Source organism: Aythya marila (genome assembly GCF_965140915.1).
Source record: "Aythya marila genome assembly, chromosome: 27".
NCBI classification, from domain to species: Eukaryota; Metazoa; Chordata; class Aves; order Anseriformes; family Anatidae; genus Aythya; species Aythya marila.
The window spans coordinates 3,548,292-3,574,777 of record NC_139068.1 but is presented as its reverse complement, the minus strand read 5'-3'; the positions used below and the strand labels follow the sequence as shown (position 1 = coordinate 3,574,777).

Genomic DNA, 26,486 nt, shown 5'->3' with positions numbered 1-26,486 from the left:
CTCTGAAATGTTACCTTGCCACTTGAAAAGCTCTTGGCAGGCTTGCTTCAAATTTGACTTGTTTTTCTGTTCTTGTAATGACCTGAAGATAAGGCCAAGTAGTGAGCAGATTAGTCCTGTACTTTATGAATAATGTCAGACAAATTTTAACTCAGATGCCTTTATAAGGAGTGTACAGGGGGGCACGCTGTAGGGAAGGCAGTGAATTACCTGCACTGCTACAGGAGCCAACATGCATATCGAAGTCTCTATAGACCAGCAAATATTTAATAACATTGTTAGGCTATTTAGCTATTTTCATAGCAGAACTCTCAATCATAATACATGGAATCAACAAACAAAGCACGCATTACATATCCTGGCATGTATTAAATTCGTCTTTAGCTGTGTAATAGCAGTTATCTAAGACATGGGGACATACATAGTGATGGCTAGAACTTGTTGATATAATTTTACAAAATGCATAATGCAGGGATACCTGTTGGGGAGGGGGTAGCTGTAAGGAGCTCATTAACTTCAGGGAAAAACAGGAATAAGGTTTAGGAGTGCTGGATTTTGATCCCAATGCTGCTTAAAATTAATGTCGCTCCAGCTGCTTCGTCTCTGCGTTCTTGGCTCTTCCAGCTTGAAGTGAGAGCAGTCGAGCGATCAGAGACCAGCCAGTGTCCGTGAGCTGCACTTTGTATCTCCAAAGAGCACAAAATTCCTCCTCGTCTTCTCTTCAGCAACATCCTCACTGTACCTTTCTGCATTCAGCACGTAGCGCGTCTGTACATGCTCACGCCCTCATTCTCTTCTAAATTATTAAACAACTCTGCACACCCTGCGGGAAAAAGAGCAGCAGCAACACCCGCCTTATCGTTCCTCATCATCCTCATTGCCAGCACAGCTAATTATCTAAACACAGAGGTGCCACCTTCCAGAGTGACAAAGAGGTGCCAGGTACCCGTGTCTCCTTCTGCTGTAGCTGGCGACCTTTGCTTTATCCGTACAAACATGTGTGTGTGTCAGCACATGCGTCCTCCAGCAGGATTTATTATAAATGAGAGCTGAAGTGCTCTCCTCTTCTCTCCCTGCCTCCCTCCATCTCTCCTCCTCTACTCTTTCTCACTCTTTGTTCAGTGGCCTTGAGGTAATTTCTCTGCTTTTCCTTAAGGGAGGCCCTCACGCTTCTCAGGCTAAGAGCAGGTACGAGCGAGGTGTTTTGGAGGCTCTGGCAATACGGTAAGTGCAGCACGTGAAAACATTTGCCTGCGTAAGCCAGCGTGATTTGCAGCAGCAGGCCAGATGTGCCCTCAAAGCATCTTCAGCTCGCATCTTGCTTCTTTTGTTCTAGCCAGTTGCCTGGGCTGCTTTCAGAAAGAGAATTCACAACCCAAACCGTTCCTTATTTATTTATTTGGTAACAGGTTTGGGCTAGCGTTTGGGGATTGAGGGGGAGGGTGGCAGGGCATGTGTGTGCATGTCTTGTGGGGATTGAGTTGAGACTGTAATTGCATTATTATAGGGAATCCAATTGTTAGGGGATGAAGCCAGCTTCACTTTCCTGGCAGGAAGGAAATCTGAGCCCTTGAATCAGTGCAATATGCGATGTTCGGAGATGCTTCCTCTGCTGATCTGATCCTCAAATCTGATCACGCCTCTAGTCGCAGTTGTTTTAATTAAACTCAGAGGAATTCTGCACAATGTGCTGCAAGATTAACATTTTTGTTTAATTAGAAACACTCGGTAATAACGGTTGCAGCGAGCCTCCCCCCAACACGCATGCACATACACGCACACACGTGCACACACACAAACACACGCGCCCTGGCAGTCGGGAGGGCTGTCCTCTCTGTGGATTAATTGGCTTGTGAAATTAACGGGCGCGGGTCTGAGCCAGGTGGAGGAGCATCACCAGGGAGCAGGATAAAAGCGGTAATCAATAATGATGTCATCTGCAGCCAATGCGGCAGCAGCTCCCCGGCTCCTTAACAACACACCACCGCCTGGTTAAATAGGAGAAGGGAAGAGAAGACGTTAAAAGCCTGGCTGAAAGCTGTGCAAAGGCAAAGCAATTCCCAGGGCCCTTCTGTCCTGAGCTCACTCTGGTGGGGGCTGGGGTTTTGCAGCACGCAGGATCTGCAAGAGCAGGAGCTGGAGACTCCTGCGATGCCCGAGCACAGCCTGGTGAACCAAGATCTCAAAGCTTTGCTTCAGTCCCTTGTTAAAGACGTTTGTGTTTTTATTTCAAATGCAATACCCGGGTTTAGAGGCGTTTACAGATGCACTGAAATGACTGCCCCTTTATACAGCTGTAAGTTTGGCCATACTAGGAAATCTGCGTTTCTTCAGCAGTTCTAAGACCGTACGTGTTGCTGTTTGTGGTCAGATTCCTTTGATATATGAGGAGAGGTGTGGTTAGTACATTTCACTCTCCAGTGACTCATAATAGATGCTTTATAACTCTCCAACAATGGTCCGAAGAAGGAAACAATGCCCAATTTTAAACACACAATTGAGGCATTTAGAAGCCTTTTCTCCTCCGCAGTAGCTGTGCAGTGCTAATAATGGTATTAGACAAGAATTTCGTGGCCTGGGGTATCAGGGCACCACACAAACCTCTGGCTGTGCCTTCATGCTCTTCGTAGCTTTCCAGAAGCTGAGTGAGAGGCACAGCAGTGGTGTAACACTGACCCCATACCACGTGTGTTCAGAGCTCATGTACAGCAGTACAGGGATCTGGCAATTCTGCTTTGCTGCTACAGCAAAAGACACCCACCACAGCGAGGCCACCGGGTTTCTCTTTTGTTCCACCATCTCTGGGCTCAGCCGTAGGTAGTTTGGCTCCATCGCTCCTGATGTGCAGTGTGCCAGTAGCAGGAAATGAGCTCTCGTGTTCGCAGGTGGCAGGGAGGATTCCCAGCCTGAGCATCGGGACGGAGTTTCCATCCCATCCCTGCCGCCATCACGAGAGCTCCTGTTGGTTTCAGTGCGGGGCTGGTGGTGCCCTCTGCTTTTTATAAAATCCCACCTTTTTAAAGCCCAAATGCTTTCTGTGTTATTTCCCTTCTGTTGTCTCAGCTGCTTTTGGGCTGGATTTGATGCTGTGGCATCCCCAGGCTGTGATTCCTTAACGCGCCTCATTTGTAATGACAGAGAATCCCCGTAAACTCTCTGCCTGGTGCCCACATCCTCCCTCAAAGGCAGATTTGCTGTAGGAAGAAATGTCATGTTCCTGAGCCGTAGCAGCCAGCATAGGCCAGGGCTCTTCCACGTGATGGAGGAGGTCACGCCAAAGATTATGGGGGACGCGCTGGGGTTTTGTATTAGTTATCACAAATTAGTCAACATCAGTTCGGGTTGCCCTCCTCGCCCTCATTAGTGAAGGCAAAGGCAAGGCAGAGGAAGCAGGAAGCTCTCCTGAGCCTGTCTTCTAGGTGCTGGTGCCACATCCCTCTTCTTCTAGAGCAGCAGCACGCTGCTAATAAATCTGAAGATCACACCCTGTCTGCCTGCGCCTGGCTGACTGTCGTGGTATGTCCCCCCTGGTGCCTGCAGCTGGATGATATTTTCCTCTCCTCTCCCTCCTAGTTTCCACTGCGCCTTTGACATTCCTTTTCACGCAGTCACTTTCGTTGTTCCTCTGGTGCAGCTTGTTTTGTACTATGGGGTTTGGAGGGGGAAGAGGAATCGCTCCTTTCTGATGTGACTGCGTGTGCCGTCCCCTGCAGTACGGGGATCTTTGCCACGTGTGTGCACAGCTCCTGCTGTAAAACCAATAAACGCACTCACCTGCCTGACAGAGGGACTCGGTGCGAGACCTGGAGAAGCTTTGAGGTGGCTGTAGCCATGCCCCAAAGCTTTTTTGAATAATTCATTGTAGTTAACTGTAAAATTTTCCTGTGGGACATTCGGATAGTCAAACGTAATGGACAAGTGAGGAAGTTTTGCTGCATGATGTGTTTCCACGACTCATCCATGGACCATTTGCAGGAGCCTTCTTTTAAGTTGTGTTGCTCAGGGTACTGGGCAGCGCATCTGCCTGGTGGTTTTCTCAGGGTTTTCCATTGAATTTCAGCTGCCTTGTCCCTGCTGTGTGTGTAACCACTCTTCATTTGCTCTCTCCCACCAGAGGACCAGTTACCTCCCGGGTTCCCCAACATCGACATGGGGCCCCAGCTGAAAGTGGTGGAGCGGACGCGAACAGCCACAATGCTCTGTGCGGCCAGCGGGAACCCAGACCCCGAGATCACTTGGTTCAAAGATTTCCTGCCCGTCGACCCCAGCGCAAGCAATGGGAGAATAAAACAGCTGCGATCAGGTAAGGTCTCCGTGCGAGGCTTGAAGATCAAGACCCAGATACAGCTGTGAAGAGAATGCTCAGAGGTTTCTGAAGCAGAGGGGGGACTTGTAGACGTGGGCCCCACTGCTGTGCATTGGGGCATTAGCTTTTCTTCACTTTTAGGACTGTTCTTACCCAGGGAGCGGTTGGAGCGTTTTTTTCCCTCCATCCCATCCTCCTGCCCTTCCCTGCTGTGTAGTTGGCATAAATCACAGCAGGGAAGCTGGTTTCTGGGCAGGAGACACTGTAACCAGTCCACTTGCCTCCTAATGATGCTGTTCGAGCTCAGGGGGAATTGGGGATTGGGCAGGAGCTGAGTGTTTCCTCCTCAGCCCAAGACCTGGGTAAGGAAGAAAAAGAACCTCTACAGCAGACAGCACCGTAGGCCACACGTACCTGGTACAAGGTCCACAGCTAAGGCAGCCTCTTACTGTCGAAGCAGGATCCTGTTGGTGTAAATTGAGCCTGTCAAGCTGGTGTTGAAGAGCAGCTCTTGCAGGATCTCTCTGGCATCGAGTCCCTGCAGCCATTGCTGGAGAGCAGTTGTGAGCATTCTCGAGTGACCCCTCGGTGCTCAGTGGCAGTGCCCATGGAGTGGATCTCCATGAACAGATGTACCCCAGCTCCGTGGCTCTTGTCAGTTCTCTGTCTTTCCCCATCTGCTTGTCCATCTGTCTCTTTTGTTTGTTTTATGTTTGTTGCTTTTTGTGTGTGTCAACGTGACATCTCTTAATATTCATCTTCCAGGAGCTGTTTGTGTACTTGTTAAATATCCTAGTTCACAGTGTGAATGTGTGTATGCATGCGAGGAGGGCACAGGTGTATTTATTTTTGAATGCTACTGATAAAACGCTTTCATTTCTCAACTTAAAAAAAAAGAGTATCTCTCTGAAAATATGCAAATATGAAACAAGCTGTGGCAGTTTTGCTTTTTGACAAAAACGAACCCAAGACATAATCCTTTTCAAGTACTTCTTGGACTGACTGCTTTAACCCAGCCTAAAGAAAACGTGCCTGTGTGGTTGGACCTAGCAAGTCCTAGCATCTCTTCAACTACTCAGAACGCTCCTTTGGCCGAGAGAGATAGAGCACTTGCAAGGGTTTTTTTGATTGCTTTGTTGTTCTTTGGGGGCAAAGGAATGTCACTGTTGTAGGCAAAGGGAGAACAGAGGCTTCAGAGAAGCAGCTGGTACTGCTCTGCTCGAGTTAGACATTTTGCAAGTCAGCCAGTCGAGTGGTAGCCAAATAGTTCTGCCCAGACCTCTGCTGGCTCCAAAGAAATTCAGGAGTTCTGAGTACTGTAGTGCTGGGTCTGAACATCAGAGGACTTAACCACCCGGTCTGTCTCTAGACCTGTTTAGCAAAGAATCTATATAAAGATTTTTAGTTCTGTGGGCCACCAGTGGTAAAGGCTCCGTTTATTTCCAGTTCAGTGTAGCTTTTATACACCTGCTTCTTTATTCAGTGAAGCAAACTTACAAGCAGATACTTAAGCTGCTTTGTTAGAATTAGAATGGATTGTTGAGTCCCACAAACACAGATGAGATTGACCTCCCTGTTTTATTGTAACAGCTGAGTCAAATGCAAATAAAAAAATCACTCAGCATAAATAATGAGAGGTAAACTAGAATTATATCATGCTCTATGACCATGATCTGAAGTGTGAGTAATGCACAGGCAGATTATTTTTAATACATTTATCATCTTGCTAGAATGCCTTTATATTCCTTAACTGGATTTGATCTGATGTTTTCCTTAAAGCCACCTGAGTGCTGCATTTTTATTCCAGTGAATTGGTTAGCCTCAGAGTGAACCCTTGACCTTTCTGATAAATCTGAATATACCTGCTGAGAATTAATCTTATTTACAGTATCTCTGAATTAGTAAACTGGTGGAAGCCTGAAGCATCCCTGTTGTCCTTTGGGGCAGAAACCTGTGGCTTCTATGAAAGGGAGTGCACAGACTCCTGATCACGGCAGAGGGCTGAAATTCAGGACTTCTGATTTCTCCTCCTATTTCATGTACTTTTATGGCCTTTCAAAACCTGTGTGTTCTATGATGCAGAGGCCTATGAAAGTGGAAAACATTAACATTGAGGTCATCCATACTTCATTAGCATTTTTGTCAGTGGAAAGCAGTTTTTTAAGACTTAGGGAAAGGAGATGGAAGTGTGTGTTTGTAACGTGGGTGTGACGTGCAAGGCGGTGCCTGTTTGAGTGCTGCTGATGCTGCTAATGTCAGAACCTAATTGAATGCATTTACCTTTCCAGAAAGCAAACTTTGCTTCCAGAAGCGTAGCGCTAGCACACGTTAGGGTATTGGATGTTTCAGGACACTGCTAATGAGCTTCAGTGTCTTTCACACACAGGTCACCAGGATGACTCCAGCCCGGCTTCTTGGGGATTAACAATTAGAGCCAACTAACGGGTGGTTGATGAGCCCTGTATGAATAGGAGTGCAGGGAGGAGGAGTGCCCCTGGTACTAAATCACAACCTCGACACTTTGCACTAGCAGATTTAGTGTAGAAACCAGCAACGGTGTTGGCTCTGAAGGCTTGGCTGCTCCTTGCTCCCAGATGGGGAGCGCTTCAGGGGCAGGCGACGGAGCAGCAGGACAGGAGAGTCACCCAGGTTCTGCCCTGGAGAGGAAGCCATCAGGACAGCATCCATGCTGCTTTATTACAAAAGCTGTTAAGAACCAGGGAGGGTGTTAATAACTGAACTTATATTGATGTATGAGTTAGTGGCAAACATGCAAATTAGCTCATTAAATGTACAAGTGAAATGTCATACACGGAGCTCTGCAAAATTGGGTGTCCATGTCCAGGTTTAGTTCTCATTTATATTAAAACAACTAAATGTTTCGCTGGCAATATAAATGGACCTCTGAGAGCATGGTCATTATATTTACATCATGCTGTGGACCCATTTGTGTTAAGGGTCTTCAGTATAACTGAGAAACTGGTGATGTCATTAACCATAGCGCCTTTTTTCTCTATCCACATTCCTTTTTCTCTCTATCTTCAGATACTCTTTCCAAGCAGCTGGAAGCCTTTTAATATTTGAGGCTTTTGGCTGCACTAAAAGTTTAATTGTCAATCAAAGAAGAATGAGAAAAAAAAAAAAAAACAACTCTGTCTAGCCTCCCATTTTCCTTAGACTTACATGAACATCTCAACCTTAGAAACCCAGGTTATCTAAGAGCTGAAGTGGTCTTGGTGGTGGACAACAAATGGATATTTCTGCTTAACACCAACACGAGCAATCTCAGGGTATTTTGAGTAGAAGCCAATGTCCTTTGCTCAGCCGTGCCACCTAGGGGGGAAATGGGAGACAGCCTGAAGCCGGCTTCTTACATCATAGAAACACTAAAACCTTTTGTGTCTTGTGTGTTGTCTTCTGCTTTCTAAATAACTGGCTATAACAAACTTAATTTTTTCTTTTTTTGTCTTTTTTCACTATTTTTTACACTCAGAGACCTTTGGTAAGTTTGTTCAATTAAAAAAAAAAAGCTAAACAAAAAACCCCAAACCTGCTAATGTCCAGATTTGTAACCCTTACCTTTAAACTAATTCCTTTGTAACAGCTTTCTGAGAGGCATGCTGTGCATTTCTTCTACTAACTCTTTCAGTAGGGATCTTCTGCCCTCTTAATGAATTTCTGCAGGGGTATTGCAGGCTACAAAAAGAATAATAATCATCCTAATTAATATATCTGTATAAAGAGATAACAGCTAAATATGAACCTCCTAACATTGGATAGATTTTTTTTTGTAACTTAGCAACAGTTGTCCTGGAATTCCCCAAATACACAATAGCTTGTACCCTGGAACTGTGATAATTGTGTTCACACCTGCAGGAGGTCCTGGAGTTTCACATCTAATGGGGTTATTGGCGTTTTCAGAAGGGAGAGGTGGGGGTGCAGCATCGTCAAATTGAAGCTGTTAATCACAGGTCATTGGCTATTGGAAAGAGTTGAGCAAAGGAAAAGCCCCCCCTCCACATCATCCCTGTCCCTCGAGAAGCCAGGAGCCTGTCTGCAGAGCTCACGTCACATTTCCTCCTTGTGCCAAGTCCCCTTTTGTTATTAGAGCTGTAGCAATTGCAGCTGTCAGCCAGGATCCGGCATTTTAAAATTGCAGAAGACCCTTGATGATTGCTTGCTTGTTTAGAATAGAAAGCTCTCTCCAGCCCTCAGGAGAGGAGCATAGCACACACATGTTCGCACACGTGGCCTGACAGAAGGTGGGGATGTGTTTTCTGTCATTGCCATGGCAATGGTGACTTTCCTCCTCTCCCTGTTTTCGAGGCTTGGAGAATCCGTAGGCAGCTTGCTGGGTGGGAAGAGTCAGAGGAAGGGATGGTGGAAGAGCAGATCCCGTCCTCTCTGGCACTGGGGGACACCTGCATGGGGCACTCTGCCTGGCACCATCCTGGCCCTTCATAATCCAGAGGCAAGTGCTGTATGGGGTCGGGTGCCTCTTGCCCCTGTTGTTGCCCCTGTTGCCACTGGGCTGGCCATCTGGGCTCCTGCATTTTTTTTTTCCTTATTTTTGCCCTAAACAAGCAGATATCCTGTTTGTGGGCAGTTGTGGAAGGCAATACAAATAGTTTGCAAAACCAGCTTTCCACTTGGAAGGTCCAGCATTCATATGAACTCTTCCTCCTTTAGTTTTCTGTGCCATGAGCAGTGGTCAGCCTCCTGAATTTGCTCATGAGCCATTAGAACAGCAGGCAAGCCAGCTCCTGAGCACAGATGCCTCCCTCAGCCCTAATCAAACCTCCGGGAGCTCTCAGAATTATTCAGAATATATTAATGCGTTTCTGATCCTCCTCTAGCACCAGCCTGCTCCCCCTAAATTGAATATGAAGCTGGTTAGATGTGAAACTCCAGCAGTGAAAATCTACCATCTGTGTCCCTGCCGCCATGCAGACTGCTGTTCTCGCCTTGCGAGTCACTGGATCTCGTTTTGGTTCAAATTGTCCCCTCTGTCCCAGGTGTGGGCCACCTCGTAAAGCACATTTTGCTCCTCACCTCTGTGTCCCGTACGCCAGAGTTAGTACTGGAAGCATCGAGGAGGCATTGCTTGGCTTGCCTTGCTCTCCAAGAGCTGCTGACAGCCAATTTCCAGGGGCAACGCCGATGCTTAGAGGGAGCAGGGACTAAGTAACCTACAATCACGTTAACACAAGGAGGCAACAGCTGCCATTGTATCTCCTGTAGCTCCGGTGTGTTTCTCCTGTCTATTATAGCGAGCCCTTGCAGGAACTGCCAGGCCTAGCACGGCCTGTGAAGCCTTCTAGCAGTGGGTGATGTTGGGGCCCTTCCCCTCCTCTGCCCTCTCCTCATTAGCTTTGTTCGAGATTTGTGCCACAGATGGCAGATTTTCGCTCCAGTTTTGAGACAGAAGGATGTATTGGAGGCTGTTTTTATTTCCACTGAGTTGATCTATAACCCTTTGCTGCTTTGTCTCTCTCTCGCTTTTCACAACCTTCCTGCCGTCTCCCGTGTGGAGATCTGCCCAAGTACACGCTCCCCCACCTCTTTCTCTTTCAAACGCTGTCTCTCCAACCTTTGTCCTGATAGCTAACCAGCCTGCTTTATTAACCTTAGCTAGTTCCTAACCCTAACTAGATGCTAACTTTTTCTATCAAATAACCTAACCTTTTAACTAGAAGCTGAGTATAACTAGAATCTAATATCCTAACACTGTAACGCCTCTCTTCCCTCATCTCCTGTGAAAAATAGAGGTGTACTGTAATCAATACCTATATATTTTTACCTTCTATCCTGAAAATGGAGGATTGAACCGCAGCACAAGAAGGATGAGCAGGGCTGAAGGAGAAGGGAAGGGCTGTGGTGAAGGCAGAAGATGGACACAGGAGGCTTTGGCTCCTGTCCCTGCCTCTGCCACAGGCTTCCCTCTGTGACCGTGGGCAAGTTGCTTCACCTCTGCCTCAGTTTTCCCATGTGCAAAGTGAGGGAAATAATACTGCTGTACCTCACTAGGGGAGAGGAGAGTGTGTGGGCTGATATTTGTCATGTAACGCACTTACAAGCCTTGGCTGGGAGGTGCTGCAGAATGACGGCGCTGTTGCCGTCACAGAGAAGCCCTTGCACTTCTCCCTAGTCAGAGGCAATGTTTGGAATTGCGGAATCTGCCCTGTTCTCAGGATTGGGGTAAAAAAAAAAAAAAAAAAAAAAAAAATCTACCAACCAATCAACCCCCCTTTTTTAATTAGCTGTGTGACAAGTGTGAATGCCGCTGTGAGCAAAAGGACCTGCCGGGTTTTCAAAGGAAGATGGTTTCAACCTCGAGAGGTCAAACGGGGGGACTGATATTACCACTGACTGGGGTCAGCAGCCACAATGTCACCTCCTCTCATCTGTGAGACCTGCCAGGGCAGAAAACTCATGTCAGGCACTAAAGACAACTGGAGGGGGTTTGAATTAAAATAACCCAAGGGATGCAGTCAACAGGCAAGCATAGCAGGACTCTTCTCTCTCAAAAAAGCACCCCTCTCCTGCACTGGCATTAGGGAGGCTTCTAGAGCAGTAGCACGAGGTACCCCTTCCACAACCTTATTTAATGCAGAGCATCTGGCTTCAATCTCTGTGCCGTGCAGAGCCATTAAAGGATAACTGAAGGTCCTGCTAAGGACATGCATTGAATTCCTCCCACATCTGTGCCAAAAGCTTAAGTTTGGAACTGGGAATTCACTGGCAGAGCTGGGATCAGACCTGCAACTCTAAATGTGATGCAAGGTACCTGGATGTCCTTTCCCTGTCTTGGCTATCATCATCATAATGCAGACCCTTGCCCCCCAGGGTGATGAAGACAAGTGCAGGTTCATCCTAAAGCAAACAGTAATGTTAGCTGAGAGCTTGAAGGTGTTCTTTCCATTCTTAACAACAAAATGGAGCCAGTCGGAAGAGTTTTCAAGCCAAGTGCCATGAAGGTTCTGTAAAGAGCCAGCAGAATTGGACTGCTTTTTAAAGGGCATCCCCACCTTAAGTACCCCGAACCCTCTTCAGTCTGTCCCTGCAATTCACGATGAGACAGTACAGGAAGTTTCCTACTGGGAACTGTCTTCCTTGACTCAGGTCCTTTTCCCACAGGCAATCCAGGTGTTTGGGGTTTTACAGTCTTTTCACTTCTTTTCTTTGTTTTCTTTGCAGAAGGTACACCGATCCGAGGTAAGACACCCCCAGCTCGCTCACTCACCCACTCTCCAAACACTTCTCTCCACTCAGTTCCTGTTTCATTGACCTGTGCTCAATCCAGATTCTTGTTGTTGTTATGTTCTCTTGTCCTGCTTCACCTCTGGATATTTATTTCTTTTTTTATACCTGTCTTTATTTTATATATGGTTATAATGTCTGTTTCTGTTTGCTGGGTGCACTTGGTAATATTGATACTGTTATTCTAATGACATCTCAGGCTGTGCTGCCTCAGATTTATGGCAGTTTTAAGAGCTAATCTCTCCAGGACTGCAAAGGACTGAAGTTTATCTTGGGCATTAAATGGTATCGAAGCTTGGTAAATACTTAGGGCCTTCTCTTGATTGGTGCAAAGTGCTCCTGAGCCATTGATTGTGGTGAAAGTTTTCCAGTCCTTTGCTCAGGCAGATCTTCAGCACTCCCTATCTGTGTGTACTCATGTGTCTGGCTTCAGAGCCACCTTCCCCTTTCCGCTCTCTTACTTGTAGGTTTTTCTGGGAAGGATACCCATGGTAAGTAGCTTCTGCACTGTTTCTTTAACAGAGCCAAAAAGATGTTAGACCTCAAGGTGTCATTGAAATTCAGCAAGAATTGGGTGCGTGCACCTTGGGGAACCCTGCTTAGGCTTTACCTACACTGTCAAATTTTAAAGTCCTTAATTCTCTGTTGGTAAAAGCAGTAGGAGGTGCAGTAGGTGAGGTATTTATTTTTTCACTCATCATCTCTATTGGCTCCTGGCAAGTGCTGAAAACTCACTGGACTCTCTACAGTATAATTTCCACCATTGCATTCACCAGCAAAGCTGCAGTAGTCAAGGCGAAAGGGGTGAGTCCTCATTCCCCTGGTGTAGCTGCTTGCCTGCACTTCATGTCCTGGTCCTGCTCTGGAGTGTGGCTCAGTCTCCCCCTGTGTACACCCAGACAAGCAACACTCATGAGTGATGCGGAAGATTTGTCTGGAACCAGTCAAAGCAAGTCACAGATTTGTCCAAATAAAAGAAATTTATAGAAGTCCCTGTCCAGCTGTCCACCCAAGTGGAGCCTTGAGATGACAGAGCATGCTCGAGCTTTAATTCAGTATGAAATATGCTCAGCTGATGTCTCAATGTGAAGCCTCACACCATTTGGTTTCCAACTCCTTTTGTTATACTGAAACACCCGCAGATTCTTTAGAAAATAGTTTAGTTTGCTTCAGTGGTTTGTTTTTTGGGGGGTTGTTTTTTGTTTTAATTCTATCTGTCCTGCCTTTGGGAGCTACCAGACACAGTGGATCCTGGTGGGAGTTGCACTTTCACACCCCATCCCTGTCATAAATACTTTCACAGCCTCACGTCTTCCCACGCAACATCCTTTTTCACCCATGCACACACAGAGGAACACGAGCTCCTTGTCCTCCTCATGCGAACACGTTGGTTTTCCTTCCTGAAGAGGCTGTATCTGTAACCAACAATGATATCATTTGCACTTTTCTCGCTTAAGATTTTATCAATAATATTACACTGAGCTGGAATTGTTTGGTTTTTATATTTAGGGTTGTTTTTTTTTTCCACGGATAGCAGTTAAAAGTCTTAGCACATGTGAGGTCTGTCCATATCTGTAGTATAATCATGTACTCATAATACTCATAATGCATAAAGCATTTGATAGCCTGTTGAATTATTTATGTAGTATGTATTTTAACTGAAGTTTTGCAGGAGCAAAGCCTTTTGAGGTAAATGAGACAATTTTCTTCCATGTAGTTACATGCAGCATATCTGCATGTCTGCGTACAGGGGTGTTTAGGATGGCTCTGAATACATTCTTGTGAACTCCAATAATGTACAGGTTTAAGAAAAAACTTCATCCTTTTGGCCCAGTTGGTGTAAAACCACACATGCAATTCAGGAAATCCAGCACAGTGTTTACAGTTTTTTTCTCTTGGAAATATTCACTAGCAGTAACGTGATTTTCACACTATTATCTCCTGTGGGATTGCTCAGAATCAGGTATTTAGGTACAAAACAAAGCCAGCACTGATAAGAATTCTTCAGGGTTCCTGGGCAGCGGGTGACAAATCCTTTCACCTTTATGGTCACTGCTTCAGCTGGAGTAATGGGAATTTGACTGCCCTGTGATAGATTTCTGGGGATCACAGTGATATGGATTATTGAAGTTGATTTCATGAGTTCTGGTGCAGGATATCTGCATTGCAGACGTCACAAAAGTTGGTTAATTCTGCTGATTATTTCAGTACAGAGAGAGGCACTTAGTATAGAGGCGGGGACTGGATTTTCTCTTCCTAGTGGCTCCGTGTCCAGCCATAACACTGAGCACAGGCATTAGATGATGTTGGGAGGGCTCCTTAATTCCAGATCCCCAAGACCCCCAGGCAGCCTTCCAGTAGGTATTCACCCGAAGGAAAGGAGAAGGCAAGATGTTGACACTACTGCTCCCTCCTAAAACAAAACAGAGTGGTGATGACTGTGTTTGCTGCGGTCTTCTCTCCTCGCAGGTGGCCTGCAGATTGAGAGCAGCGAGGAGACGGACCAGGGGAAGTACGAATGCGTCGCCAGCAACAGCGCCGGAGTGCGCTACTCCTCACCCGCTAATCTTTACGTGAGAGGTAGGGAGCGCATCGGCTCACAACGCTGGCAAATATCTCCCTCCCCGTGGCCTTCCTTTGTCCCCAGCTGTTTGATTCGAGCCCGTCCCTGAGCGCAGGGGAAGCACTGGTGGTTCTTGGTTGGATCCTTACGGTGCACTACGGAGCTTGCAGGGGGATCCTGGCGCACCCTGACCTCTCACCATTGCACGCCAGAGCTGCAGGGCAGCAGCACGAGGCTGTGCCACCCTCAGGAAAGTCAAGTGTGGCCCAAAACAGTGTGCCTGAGTATCTGCCACCATCAGTCTGCAGGGCCCAGAGAAGAATGAACAGCTTTGGCTGCCGAGAGGCCGTAGTCCCCTTCCTCACAAAGGATCCCCGCTCTCTGGAAGTGGGAAGGTCCCAGTTCTGCTGGTGTGGGTGTGAGAGGAGGGGAGGATCCTCTCAGCCCCCTCCACGGAACTCTTTCTCCCCTGGATCTTCCCAGATCACAACAGGAGGGTGCGTTCTCACTTCTTGCTTGTGTCCCAGCTGATTTTCCCTTTGCCAGCAGTAATTTGTCGCTGGTTCCTTGGGCATGAACACTGGCCATGGGCAGAGACTCGCAGAAAGCTGGGGATGGCCAGCAGACATCTCTGCCATCAGTGACAGATTCCTTTGCCCTTTTAGCACCGGGAACAGATGACAGGGGGATTGGCTTCTGCTTAATGCCCCCTTGATGTTCTCCCACCCAGCGGGCAATTGCCTTTCTGCTTTCTTTGTTCTCTTATTTTAATCTCTCTGACCTGTAACATTTTGTGTGTAGCTTTGGTTTAATATCTTTCCACAGCAAAACCCTTTTGGTAATGAGAGAGCAGGGCTGGTCCTTCTCGCTTTTTTTTTTTGTTAAAAAAAAAGAAAAATACCATTGGGAGGAAAAAAAGAAAAGTCACATCCCAGTGAACTGTTCCCATTTCCATCCCATCGACAGAGGAAGCGCCTCCCACCTACACTCACGTTAACTCTGCAGTCAAATGCAGAGCCATGCTCCTGTGTGCACTCCTCTCTCTCTCTCTTTCTCTCTCTCTCGTGTCTCACGCTCACTAAATCACATGCACATGGAGAGAAGGCTTTTTAATAATTTAATGTTTCCAAGCTAAATTTTTAAATAGCCTTTTGTGGCCAGCTGGAAAATTGCGTTTGAAATTTGCCCTGTCGCTTGGACCCTGAAATTCTTCTTCTGGGAAAGTAAATCTGGATCTGATGCTAATTCAGGGCTAAATCCTTCGCAGACAGTTTAGCTGGAACGTTTTGAGATTAAAAAAAAAAAAAAAAAAAGAAAAAAAAAAAGAAAAAAAAAGAAACAGGAAAAAACGTGGGGATTTTTTCATTATTCTTTGATTTATAAATCCTCTACCTTTCTGGCCACTCGGAAACTACCCTGGAGACAAAGGTTGTAGCCCTCGAGTCTCCCCACCTGGCTAAGGGCCGGCTCCAGGTGGATAGATAGCCAGCCCTCCTGTCGGAGCTAGCCCTGCGTGCCCGAGGCCGGGCTACCAAGCAAAGCCAGCAGTAGCCAGCCCAGAGAGTGCAGAAAACGCCGTGTAAGCAAGCTCGGCCTGTGGTTTGGGTGTTTTTCATGCTGTTTAATTCCTTGTTTCTTGTGTGTTAATATCGTGGAAAGGTAACAAAGGTCTGAAATGGATTTGCTTTGGTGGGAGGGGAAGTTCATGCACATTTTTCTTCCCGTTTTTTGTTTTAAAAGAGTCGTGAACACTCCCGTGTTTCCAATTGACTTGTTTCTCCCATAACATGCTTGTCTCTATAGAGCACCTGGGATAGGAGTTGTAAGTTTTAACATTGCAAGGAAATGTTTTGGTTTTGTTTTTTGTTTTTTGTTTTTTTCTTTTCTTCTTCTAATTATTTCTTTTTCCTTATTCAGTCCCGTTGTGGAGCTAGTGCAAGCAGAGCCGGGCGCGGGGCTGGGGGGAGCCGGGCTGGGGGAGCGCATTTCCACGCGGGGCTCACCTCGGTGCCAGGTCCCTGCCTGGCATGGCCTCCGCTCCCCCTTCTTTAAAGAGCAGATGCACGTAACGAAGTGAGAACTCCTTGCTGGACTTGGCATCCCCGTCGGGTGCTAATTCCGATTTAGGATTGCTCACGGTCTGACCTCTTTACAGAGCTTGGTTGTTCTTAAAAGGTACCTAGCTGGATGGGAGGGGGAAAGCTAGGAAGGCAGGAAGGAGGGTCGTTACTATCTTCATTTTTTTTCCTTTCTTTTTATTTTGGTTAAGAGAAAAAAAAAAAAAAACAATCAATTTGCAGCTGACAGCCTTGAGAAGGCCTTTTTTTACTCTCTCTGTGTTTCCCCTATTTTTCTCTTCTCCTCATGTCATTGTGTTCCGCATCAAACCCCCTTAACATCCCTCAGAGCTACGAGAAGGTTGGTGTGGTTTTTTTCTTTTTTACTTTCTTTACCCACATTTTTACATTCTTAAGAGAAAAAAATATATATATTTATAAAAAAATAAAAAATAAAAAATAAAAAAAAAAAAAGAGAAAAAGCAAGAAATCTTTAAGATGAGCGAGACCCGCCCGTTCCCGGGTCTCGCAGAGATGAGTTGAGTTGCATTGTGGGCCTCTCTATGCATCCTTTGGTAATGTTGCTGAGTTCTTGCACTTTTTTGTCGTCATGGTTACCTTGCCGTTTGGACATTGGGCCTGATGCATGATAGGAGAATGTAACAATCTTCTTTGCATGCCACTTTTTTAAATTAATTACAACTTATTTTTTCTGTATATAAATATGTATAGTTTTTTTTGGTTTGGTTTTCTTCTTTTTTTTTGAAAATTCTGGTTTAGTTGAAGTGGATTTACTCTTACTTTCTGATTTTTTTTTGTTCCGTTGGGTTTTTTGCTTTCTCTTGATTTCCTGTTTCAGTTTCGATTGGTTATGCTGTGCTGTAGTTTATTCCAAACGCATTGTGAGAAGCCAGTGTTCCTGCCCACCCGGTGGTAACTGAACTCCTCAATCCCTCCAGGAGGAAAGGAGTCACACAGCTCTAACGCCTGTCCATGGAAGCCCTGCTATTTGGGACCAGCCTTTGTTTTGAGGGGAGGGAGGGATCTGGGAAGTGGAAAAGATGGTAAGAAGCCAGGGTTTCAGTTCAAGAATCAGAGCAGACCCTGGGTCACCTCATTACTTGCCAATTTCTTGGAGGTGTGGCTGCTGTTCCACATCCTGCACACAGAGAAAAACCCTGAGCCCTGCTTCGAAGAGCTGCCCAAGCCATCCAGAACTGGTAACTGCCCCTTTCCCAACGCTAATCCCCAAGACACTGTGTATGGGAGCTAATCTGCTTTCAGACCAGGATGTGAAAGGACAGAAAGCTTCCTCCCGTGCTCCTGAAGCACACGCAGTTGTCTTTCCTTTAGAGAAACGAGCCCGGCCGTCGGGCTGTGCCCTGTCTCATCGACAAGACCCCGGCACAGCCCCTTGCAGGAGGTGATGCCTCGTCCTTGCGGCGTCAGAACCGAAGGGCAGCCGGCCAGCTGCCTCCTGCAGAAGGGTAGCTGGATTTCCTGGCTCTGCCTCTCCCCGTTTACCCTCTTTGTTCCCTGTCATTTCACCATTATTGCCTGCCTACAGGCACCTTGAAAACCAGCCTGCGTGATTATCGCAGAAATACCAGCTCCAGATAAGGTAGAGCCCTCCTTTTGAAAGGAATTTGAAAAAAGAAATGCAGCAGTGGTAGACACGAAAGAGGCTGCTGGGACACATCTGGCAGCTGCATCCTTATTGTAAACAGCAATAAGAAATCTGACAAGTTACATTCTAGCTGAAAATGCCTCTTTTCCCTCTTCTCATCTCCCTGTTTATCCCTATTAAGCTTCTGTTGCCTCCCATGTGTGCATCCTGAGTGGGCGAGCCACATGGGATAGTAAACAGGTGGGTTTTTTGCAGTGTGTTAGTTCTACCATTGGTGCTTGGTGCTTTTGCCCTTTGCAGAATTGAATGCCCTTCCTTTCCCTGTTTATGCGTTTCCCCCTGCCCATCAGTCCTCACTACTCAATAATCTACCAAAGGAGTGGCTTTCCTAGTGTACAGGTATTAAAGCTGTGTGATTTTTGAGAAATCCAGTGCAGTATTGACACAGTATCTGTCTCTCTCTTTCTCTGTCTCTCTCTTTCTTTCTGTCTGTCTTTCTCTTTTTCTTAAAATACTGAGATTTCAGTGCTCGGACCCTCAGTACTGGTATTCCCCCCCCCTCCTTCAAGTCTCTCCCCCTCTCCCCTTAGATACAAGGGTACCACTCCGAAATGCTGCACTGTTGATAATGTCTTTCTAAAGCGGCCAGCTGTGGCTCTACTAACTTTGACTAACGCCAACAATAGCCAAAAGACATCCCCCAATCCCAGTGTGCTATTTAAAGAAAAAAGAATAAAGACTTGTTCTATTTAAAAAGAGCAAGAGAGAAGGAATAGTGTTTGAAATGAGGTGTTCCCATCCCACCTCCCTCCTGCCTAGGACTAAAAGGTGATAATCACCACTAATCACAGGATTTTCCTTCATGAATAGGAGTTTGAGTTTCAGGATTCAGGTGCAATTAAAAAGGGATTTACACACCATTTATTTTTGTATTTGTTTATTTTATCGTTTATAAAATATCTCTAACATGCCTAAACTGCGCTGCTGCTGCTAGAATCACTTGTGGTCTGAGAAGGTCTTAAGATTAAATTCTTCCTTAAGAGCCAATAAAAGCTATAATAATATCAACAACAATAAACTAAAGCTAAATTGGATGTAGGCACCGTAGGCTGGAATGGCACCGGGAAAGGAAACACAGACTTGAAACCTGTCTAGGAGAGGTGATCTGGTTTGCTGGAAGTTACAGGCATGGCCTTGAAATAATTGGCGCAGGGTTTGCATTGCGTGTTATTAGGGATCAGATCATGCCGCAGTCCAAAATAACAGAGAGTCCACCATCAGGGCATTTCCAAGGTCAAAATGCAGAAAGCATCTTCGTGGAGACCCAAAAAACAGATCAGGAGGTGAGAGGAATCCTGCCACCAGCCCGGGCTGTATGAAAGTTTCTGACCTAAGCCAATCGTCCGAGTTTGACTTGTAGTCAGCGTAAGGATGAATCGGGCAAATCAGCACATCTTAAGACGGAGATGCTGATTTTGTGGGAGCTGTACAGCTCACCTGGCTTGCAAAAATAGATGCTTCTCTCTATCTGTAGGGACACAAACACTGTCAAAGTTCTTGCCCTTTAGTGATTGCAGGAAAGGGCTGCTTTGAAGTCCAGGGTAGCAAGAAATATCTTCCTCACTGATGGTGTTTGAGAGCTTCATGCCTCTGCGTGCACACTGCTAGGCAGCAGCTTCATACAGGGGAGGCTGGTTTCAGAGCCTGGCAGTTCTCACGGCTAATCAGAAAGCAAACGGCTGGGTACAGCGTCCATGCAGAGAGCTACAGAGCCTTCCTTCAGCTAGGGCACAAGGGAAAGCTTCCCGGCCTTTTAACAGGCTTTGAGTCTTGCCCAGAAGGGCTGAGATGCTCCCTCTGCTTTGACACATAAAACCAGGTACGATCATTCATAGCCTGCCTGTTTTTTTTACAGGCATCAGTGAGACAACACGTGCAGCGTCCAGGCTGTGCCCCAGAGAGGGTGGGTGGCTGCCTGGCCAAAATCTGTGGCCGCAGCTGTTTTGCTCCCTTGAAATGGAGCAATTTGTAGCTCTCCTCTTAATTTTGAAAGCCTTAAACTCTTACCTCTGTTGCTCTATTTCGATCCAAATAGCCAGCTGCTTGGCTCAAGATAGAGCGCTGTGCAAAGACTGAGTGTCTCCGCACGCTCTTCCAGATTACAAATGGAAAGGAAGAAGGAACAATGCACCGTAGGGCTGTGTGGGCTGTGCTTTAGCAACCTATGCAGAGCCGCTGCTGTTGGTACAGGACAAATTGTCTTGGTTGAATTTACCAGAATTAAAATTTTTACCCTATTTCACGCAGCGGTGCCCTGTCAGGAGTTACAAAAGGCAGCAGTTGCGGTGCTGTAGGGATAATCCTTCTTCCCTCTGCTCAAGATTCTTGTTGCCGTGCTCTTTTCAAGCACAGAGGGTTTTAAATGGTTCGACAGGCATTTAAAACAGCACAGTGCACTCCCTGTGCCTGCTTAGGCCTTGCCTCTTCTGCTGCTGGAGTCAAGTACAGTGCTTATTCACCCCAAATCAGGTTCCGCAGCCCCCTTCCTGCTGAGAACATTGCAAATATTTTTTCAAGGCTGTCTGGAAAACCTCAACTCATCGAGAGCCTGAAGATGAAAACAGGCCAGGGATAAACACATAATAGCAAAACTAGCTCCAATCAATTAAAATAAAAACCATAGAAAATGCAGAAATAGCATGCCTAGGACCTCAGGAAATACAGCTTCAAAATATATTAAAATGTGACTAATTTAACGAGTAATTTAGCCCTTAGCCTGCTGCTGGGTTAAGTTTGGCTCCTGCGTAATTTGACCATTAAATGAGAGCCGCTGGTTCCCCAGCCGGTCCCTCTGTAGGCGAGGGGAACGGTTGCTATAAGCTCTTTTAACTTCCAGTGCCTTTTACAGGTTAGGAGGAAATAATTCCAATTGCGCTACAGATTTAACAAATGGCCATGAGGTCAGAACAATCCTTGCTATTTTAAACCGTAGGAGTTTTAATACCTTTTTAGACCTGCGTTGATAAAGTCTTTAATGGAAGAGGAGGGAGGCAGAGCCGCCGCTAGTTCGTACAGCTGCCCCTGTGATGCCATCTTCCAGGCGCTGGAGTTTGGGGAGGGCGAGCTCTGGGACAGTCCTCGTTGCATCAGCACTTCCATGGGTGGGGGAGCGCCCTGTCTGTGTTTGGGGTGTCCTCAGCTCTGAAATTCTAGTTCAAAAACCAAAGCAAACAAAGCAATTTGCTGTGTTTCTGCAGAAGGATTTCTCAAGGGTATCAGGAAATGGAAATGGATACAAAAAGCCACCCCCCAAAAAAAAAAAAATCAAAACTATATCTATGTATATCTATGTATATCTCTATAGAGGGCACTTTGCAGGAACACTGTGCTGTACTGATCTCGAAATCTCTGCCTGCCTGTGTCTCTTACACCTTTTGCATCGCTGTTCTCTTTGTTTTAGGGGAAAAAATTAGATTACACCTTGTCAAATTAAAATAACAAAAAATAAAATAGCAAAGCCTGTGTTTAATTTTACAGATCTTCTTGAGAAACAATTGGGTTCCAATTATTTTATATTCAATCCTGTAAAAAGCAACAGAAAACAAAAAAAACAAACAAAAAAAAAGAATTACAAAAGACCAGAGATGTTCAGCCTGTCACCCAACTAATGTGTTTTTTTAAGAGGAAAAGTGACAATGATTGGGAAGGTAATGGATTTCCTTAGACCAAAACCAAGCCTTGGTCTCATTCTTTATTTATCCAACTATTTACTTACTTATTTTTATTTACCATGAAGGAAATGAGGAAGGAGATGGGCATGAGGAGGGAAGTATCTCGTCCTCTGGAGGGACGGAGGTCGGAAATCCAGAGCCGAGCAGCGTCTCGCCCCAGTGGAATCAACTTGGAATTGGAATGGGAGAGGGAGAAGGCAGAGGCGGCTGCACGGACAGCGCAGGGGCAGGGACGGACCACCTTTTGGGAGGGGAGGACAGGTGTAATCTAAGCTTCACTAATAACGTAGAGGCTGCACATTATTTTGGCACCCTTTCCCCTACCCCTCCTCATTTTGGAGCAAGACAGAATGACTCCTGTCTCACCAAAATGGCCAATAATGTCCGCCTTCTCACCTCATTTGGAGCAGCAGCTTGCTGAGTGTCAAAATGTTTAATACCATTTGGTTTTGTTTGGTGCTTTCAACCAGTCACTTCACTTTCTTTTTCTTTTTTTTTTTTTTTTTTGTTCCTTTTCCAATTGATTTATTCCTTAAGATATGAAGTATGTTTCTCTTTTGGTTGGTTTTCGATGTGAATCGGGGTTTGAAGTGATGGGTTCTTGTCCAGGACATTCTCCTTTCCCCACTTCTCCTCCAACGTTTTTCTCCCTGAGCTAATCTGGAAAGGGCTTAAAAAGTGGAACCGGTGGGTTTCCCCAGCACAAGCTGGTCGCTTGGTCCTCAGATTTCTTTCGCTAGCAGCATCCTGGGAACACATTTTAAGGATGGATTCTGGTGTTGCAAAAGTCAACCCTGGATCTCCCAGTGTCTCTTCCGATCAGGTCTGTAAATCTGTCCCTTGCCAAATGTGTCTCACCTTGTGGACCCCAGCTGTCTTTACAACCGAGTGGTGTGGGGGGGAACCTTAGTGATGTTCATTTGTTCCTTTTCGTTGGAAAGAATAATGCACCAAAAATGCCACTCACAGAACACAAGCTGGGTTACCCTCTGCAGCCATGAGCAGCAACAAAACCAATTGGCTTTGCGAGTGAAAAGTTCTGGATCTGTTTAGTTTCTCATGTAAGTTAAGCAGAATTTGGGGTGCAGCTTTGCCTCTGTGAAATATTTACCCAACGACATAAATATAAATAATCCTTACCCAACAGTATAAAACAAGAAACTAACTGGGCTTAAGAAATCTTTCCGTGCCTTTGAAATGGCTTCTCTGCGCTGCAGTAATTTGACCTGCATCACAAATGTCCTGCTCCAGTCCTAAAGCCTGCTTCTGTCAGTAATGAGCTGTATCCTTGTTTGAAAAAAGCTCCTGAGAGTTTTTTGGCCAGTGAAAATGTGTCTTTGTGTGTGCCTGCTTGTGTGTGTATATCAGGAGATGTTGCACATGCACATGGAGCATGCACGTCTGTATGCATGCAAGGTTGGCTTTGGAAAACAGTTGGGACAAAGCTGTCATGGAAACCAAACATCCCTGAAGCTCAGGGCTAAGCTGCTCCTTGCAACCAGTGGCAGCTGGAGGCCTTTCCTGGCTGCACCCTCAGCACCTGAAGGGACAGGAGAGAAGCAGATGGAGGTGTCGGTGACTTGCAGCCTTTGCATTGTGTTGTCACTGGAGGTGTTTTCAGCCTGAATTCTGCACCATGGCAGACTGCCTTGAGAAACACGAGGAATCTGCCTTGCAGTTCCTGCAGGGTGGTAAAGGAATATTAGTTAAAAAAAAAAAAAAAGGCCAAATCTCTGGAAGAGGAAAGATCTGCCCTGCTCTGGAAATGGGATATTCCTGCCTGAGAGAGAGCTCAGTGCTGGGAAAGAGATCAGACATGTAAGAAATTGCTAAGAGCATCAGAGAAGTGGTCTGTAAAGTGGAGCCCTGGCTGCCCCACCACACCTTCTCCTTTCCAGAGAGGGCAGGTCTTCCTCGTACCTCCCCAGGCTCTTCAATTTGCTGGATGGCAAAATAAAAGGATTCACTTCTCTGCATTTTTCGATGGAAAAAATCACTTTTTCAGCTGCTGTGCTCGAAACACAGCTGGAGCCAGAGCTGAAATCGTTCTTGATTCAATCTCTAGCTGCTCTTCGAGCTTGCTTCCCACCACTGCTCTCTTCCTAGGCTCTGACCTAAATGCTGACCCAGAGATTCTCAGCTTGAGCAATCTCATGTCAACAGTCAAATCAGAGTGGTATGGCAATTAAAATAAACAGCGACATGGTTCCTGGTATCCAGAGACGAGCCCTACAACTATTTCCTGGTACAGAAACTGCTGTTGTCGCAGCCCTGAGCCCTGGCAGGGATGTATCGAGGGACTCGCTGAGATCTCCAACCCCAGCTAGCGCTGGAGTTATTTTCACCTCCTTAGACCAGCGTGTGGATGTCTGTGTATCTGTGCACACAGCAGTGTGTAGCTTTTTTTGAACCAGGATGCACGACAGAAAAGCTGCTGCCCCTTTTGTCCTCGCATCAGCCCGCCACTACCCCTGCCCCAAATCCTTAAATCCTCCCCTTTTTCCCAGAAACACGCCGTGTCTTCAGCTGGCACCCAGATGTGCCGGCTGCTTCCTTTTAGTTGAGTGTGAAAACCACCATTAAACCAGCAGAGCGGTTACGCTGCCCTAAAATCCCCCAAAGCTGACCTAAACCCCTAAGCCCTGGGTGCAGCGAGGTCAGGGGGGGGAGAACTTCTTCCCTGCTTCCCTCTGGACATGGGCGTGCAGAGGAGGCCGGCTCCTGGCCAGAATTCGTGGTCCTGAGCTTGTGTTTTGTGAGTGGCTCTTCCCCATCCCTGCCCCAGCCACGCAGACGGCAGCAGGCTGTTCCCTTCAGGCTCCGATTCTCAGCACTCCGCCATCCATCGAATGATGCTTTTCAGTTATTAAATTCTGGTTTGTTCTTCTTTTTTTTTTTTTTTTTTCTTTTCCCCGTTCTCTTTCAGTTCGGTTTCATTTCTTTGCGATTAGCCTCGGTTTGAATTAATTGTCTTGTTCTGTTTCCATGACAACTCGGTGTTTGCATCCCACCTGCCGTTGTTTGTTGCTGTCGATGCTGTTTGCTGACCGGACCTTGTCCGGCCTACGTCTCCCCATTCCTCCTCACCTCTTCCCACCCTGCCTCTCCTCTCCAGAAGGTTACACTCAGAAGGAGCCATCCCCCCCCGATCTGTCTGCATGGTGACCCCACTCGTTTCTTTTCGAGTTCTCTCCATCTTGTCTCAGACTGTGACCGGGGTGGTCTTCGCCTGGCTCCATTTTCTGAAACCTCCCGTAGCAGACAGTGGAAGGAATGGGGCAGGCCACAGGGCCGTGCCCTCAGGCCCAGGGCTACCGATCTCCATCGGGGGATGACAAGGAGCACGTTGCCTGCCCTCGTGAGCCAGTGCTGGTGCCAGAGGTTGTGCAGACACCGCAGTGCTCCCCTCACACCTTTCTCTAAGCAGAAAGTCATTTTTTAGTGATTGGTGCAGGATGAGTTTGTATGCAGGCCCTCCACACCCCAAGACCTTTCCCCAGTACACCACAGGTGAGGACGTGCTGTCCGTTCTCCTCACAAAGTTGTGCCTGTGGGATGTCTCCTCTGACCCCTCTGAGCTCCTACGGCCCCAAATCCTCTCCTCCTTCCCTGTAACAGTGCGTAGAAGGATCCTGCAGCATGCTGGTAATAGGACACCTTTCCGTGAAGATATCTCCCTGTCAGTGTGTGGGAGGAAGCAGAGGCCATATTTGGCTCTTTGTTTAACAAAACGCCACAAAATGGAAAACAGCCACTATCTCTCCTGGCAGCGCCCTTCCCATCTGAAAAGATCCATAATGTTGAGCGGCAGCCAGGGGAATGGGCTGGAAGATAAATACCAGAAAGAAAAAAAAAAACAAAAAAAACGAGGACATCAATTCCAAGGGACATCTGAAGGCACGAGAACTTGGGAAAAGAGATTGCAGGCTTAGCTCTGGTGTCCTTTGCTTTGCTATTGCATAGATGTGACCACTGCTGGTTTAGAGAGGTCATTCAGAGGGTTACCTGGAAGAGGACATCAGGGAAGGATATTTCTCAGGCCCCTATCACCCCAAACTCTCCCGTCCCCTTGTTCACCCTTCCCGAGGGGTGTTTGTTGCACAGCCCTCAGAAGCTGGGGGGCTTCCCACCCTCCTTTTTCCTGGGGCTGCTGCTGTGCCTGCAGCTTGCTGGGGTCTGAATCCTTTTGTCCCTGCTTACAGGATGGGACCTTGCCTTCAGCTCCCTCCCTAGGGCCTCTCCCAGGCACTTTCTTTTCTCCTTTGCCCATTGTCCTGCTTTCACCCCTGAGGAAGAGCACCCACCTCGACTGTCCAAGCAGCCCAGTTAGTTCAGAAAATGGAGCCAAGGAAACCACCCCCTTCCCTTTGCGTCCATGTTCTTATCGTGTAAGGTCTGGAAGCTGCATCCACCTCTCTGCTAAGGAGATGCACAGAACATGTCACTGTTTTCTCAACGTTAAAGTTTCATTACCTTGTTTTTCTTATTAATTCTATTCTATTTATTATTCCGCCAGGGCTGAGATGTGACAATGTGAGCCACCACATTGGGTCACATCAGCTAGAAAAAGTATGCAGCATTAAAGTGGGTTTCCCCCTCCCCTCCCTCTCTTTCTCTCTCTTCTTTCTCCCTTCCCCTCCTTGTTCTCCTTCTCCTCGTCTTCCTTTCTTTCTCTGTTGCTCTCTCTCTATTCAGTTTCCATGTGGGCATTTGCTAGCCGCCCATAAATTATATTTCTCTGCATTCTCCTCTCTCTCTCTTTCTCTTTCTATCTTTTTCTCTGTCTCTTTTTTACCTATTTTGCATGATGTTTGTGACTCTGAGAGCTGCATCTATCAATGGAACCGTGTCAGATCTTAAAGAGGCTTCGTTAGGGTTTCTATACCCGAAAACCACAAAAATTTCATTAGAGTTTCTCATCTTTTCCACACTCTGTCTCGCT

At 46.6% G+C, this 26,486-nt stretch overlaps 1 protein-coding gene across 10 annotated transcripts in view; it reads left to right on the top strand.

The window, feature by feature from the left end:
• Positions 1 to 26,486, top strand: part of PTPRS (protein tyrosine phosphatase receptor type S) — a 151,095-nt gene that overhangs the window by 75,317 nt on the left and 49,292 nt on the right. For 5 of the 10 annotated variants that reach the window (XM_082779986.1, XM_082779984.1, XM_082779992.1 and 2 more), the window contains exons 5-7: positions 4,115 to 4,303; positions 11,504 to 11,521; positions 14,036 to 14,146. In XM_082779986.1, coding sequence (XP_082636112.1) covers positions 4,115 to 4,303; positions 11,504 to 11,521; positions 14,036 to 14,146 — 318 coding nt within the window. The remainder of the gene's footprint in view (positions 1 to 4,114; positions 4,304 to 11,503; positions 11,522 to 14,035; positions 14,147 to 26,486) is intronic. The other 5 variants (XM_082779985.1, XM_082779991.1, XM_082779989.1 and 2 more) reach the window with 1 other exon arrangement.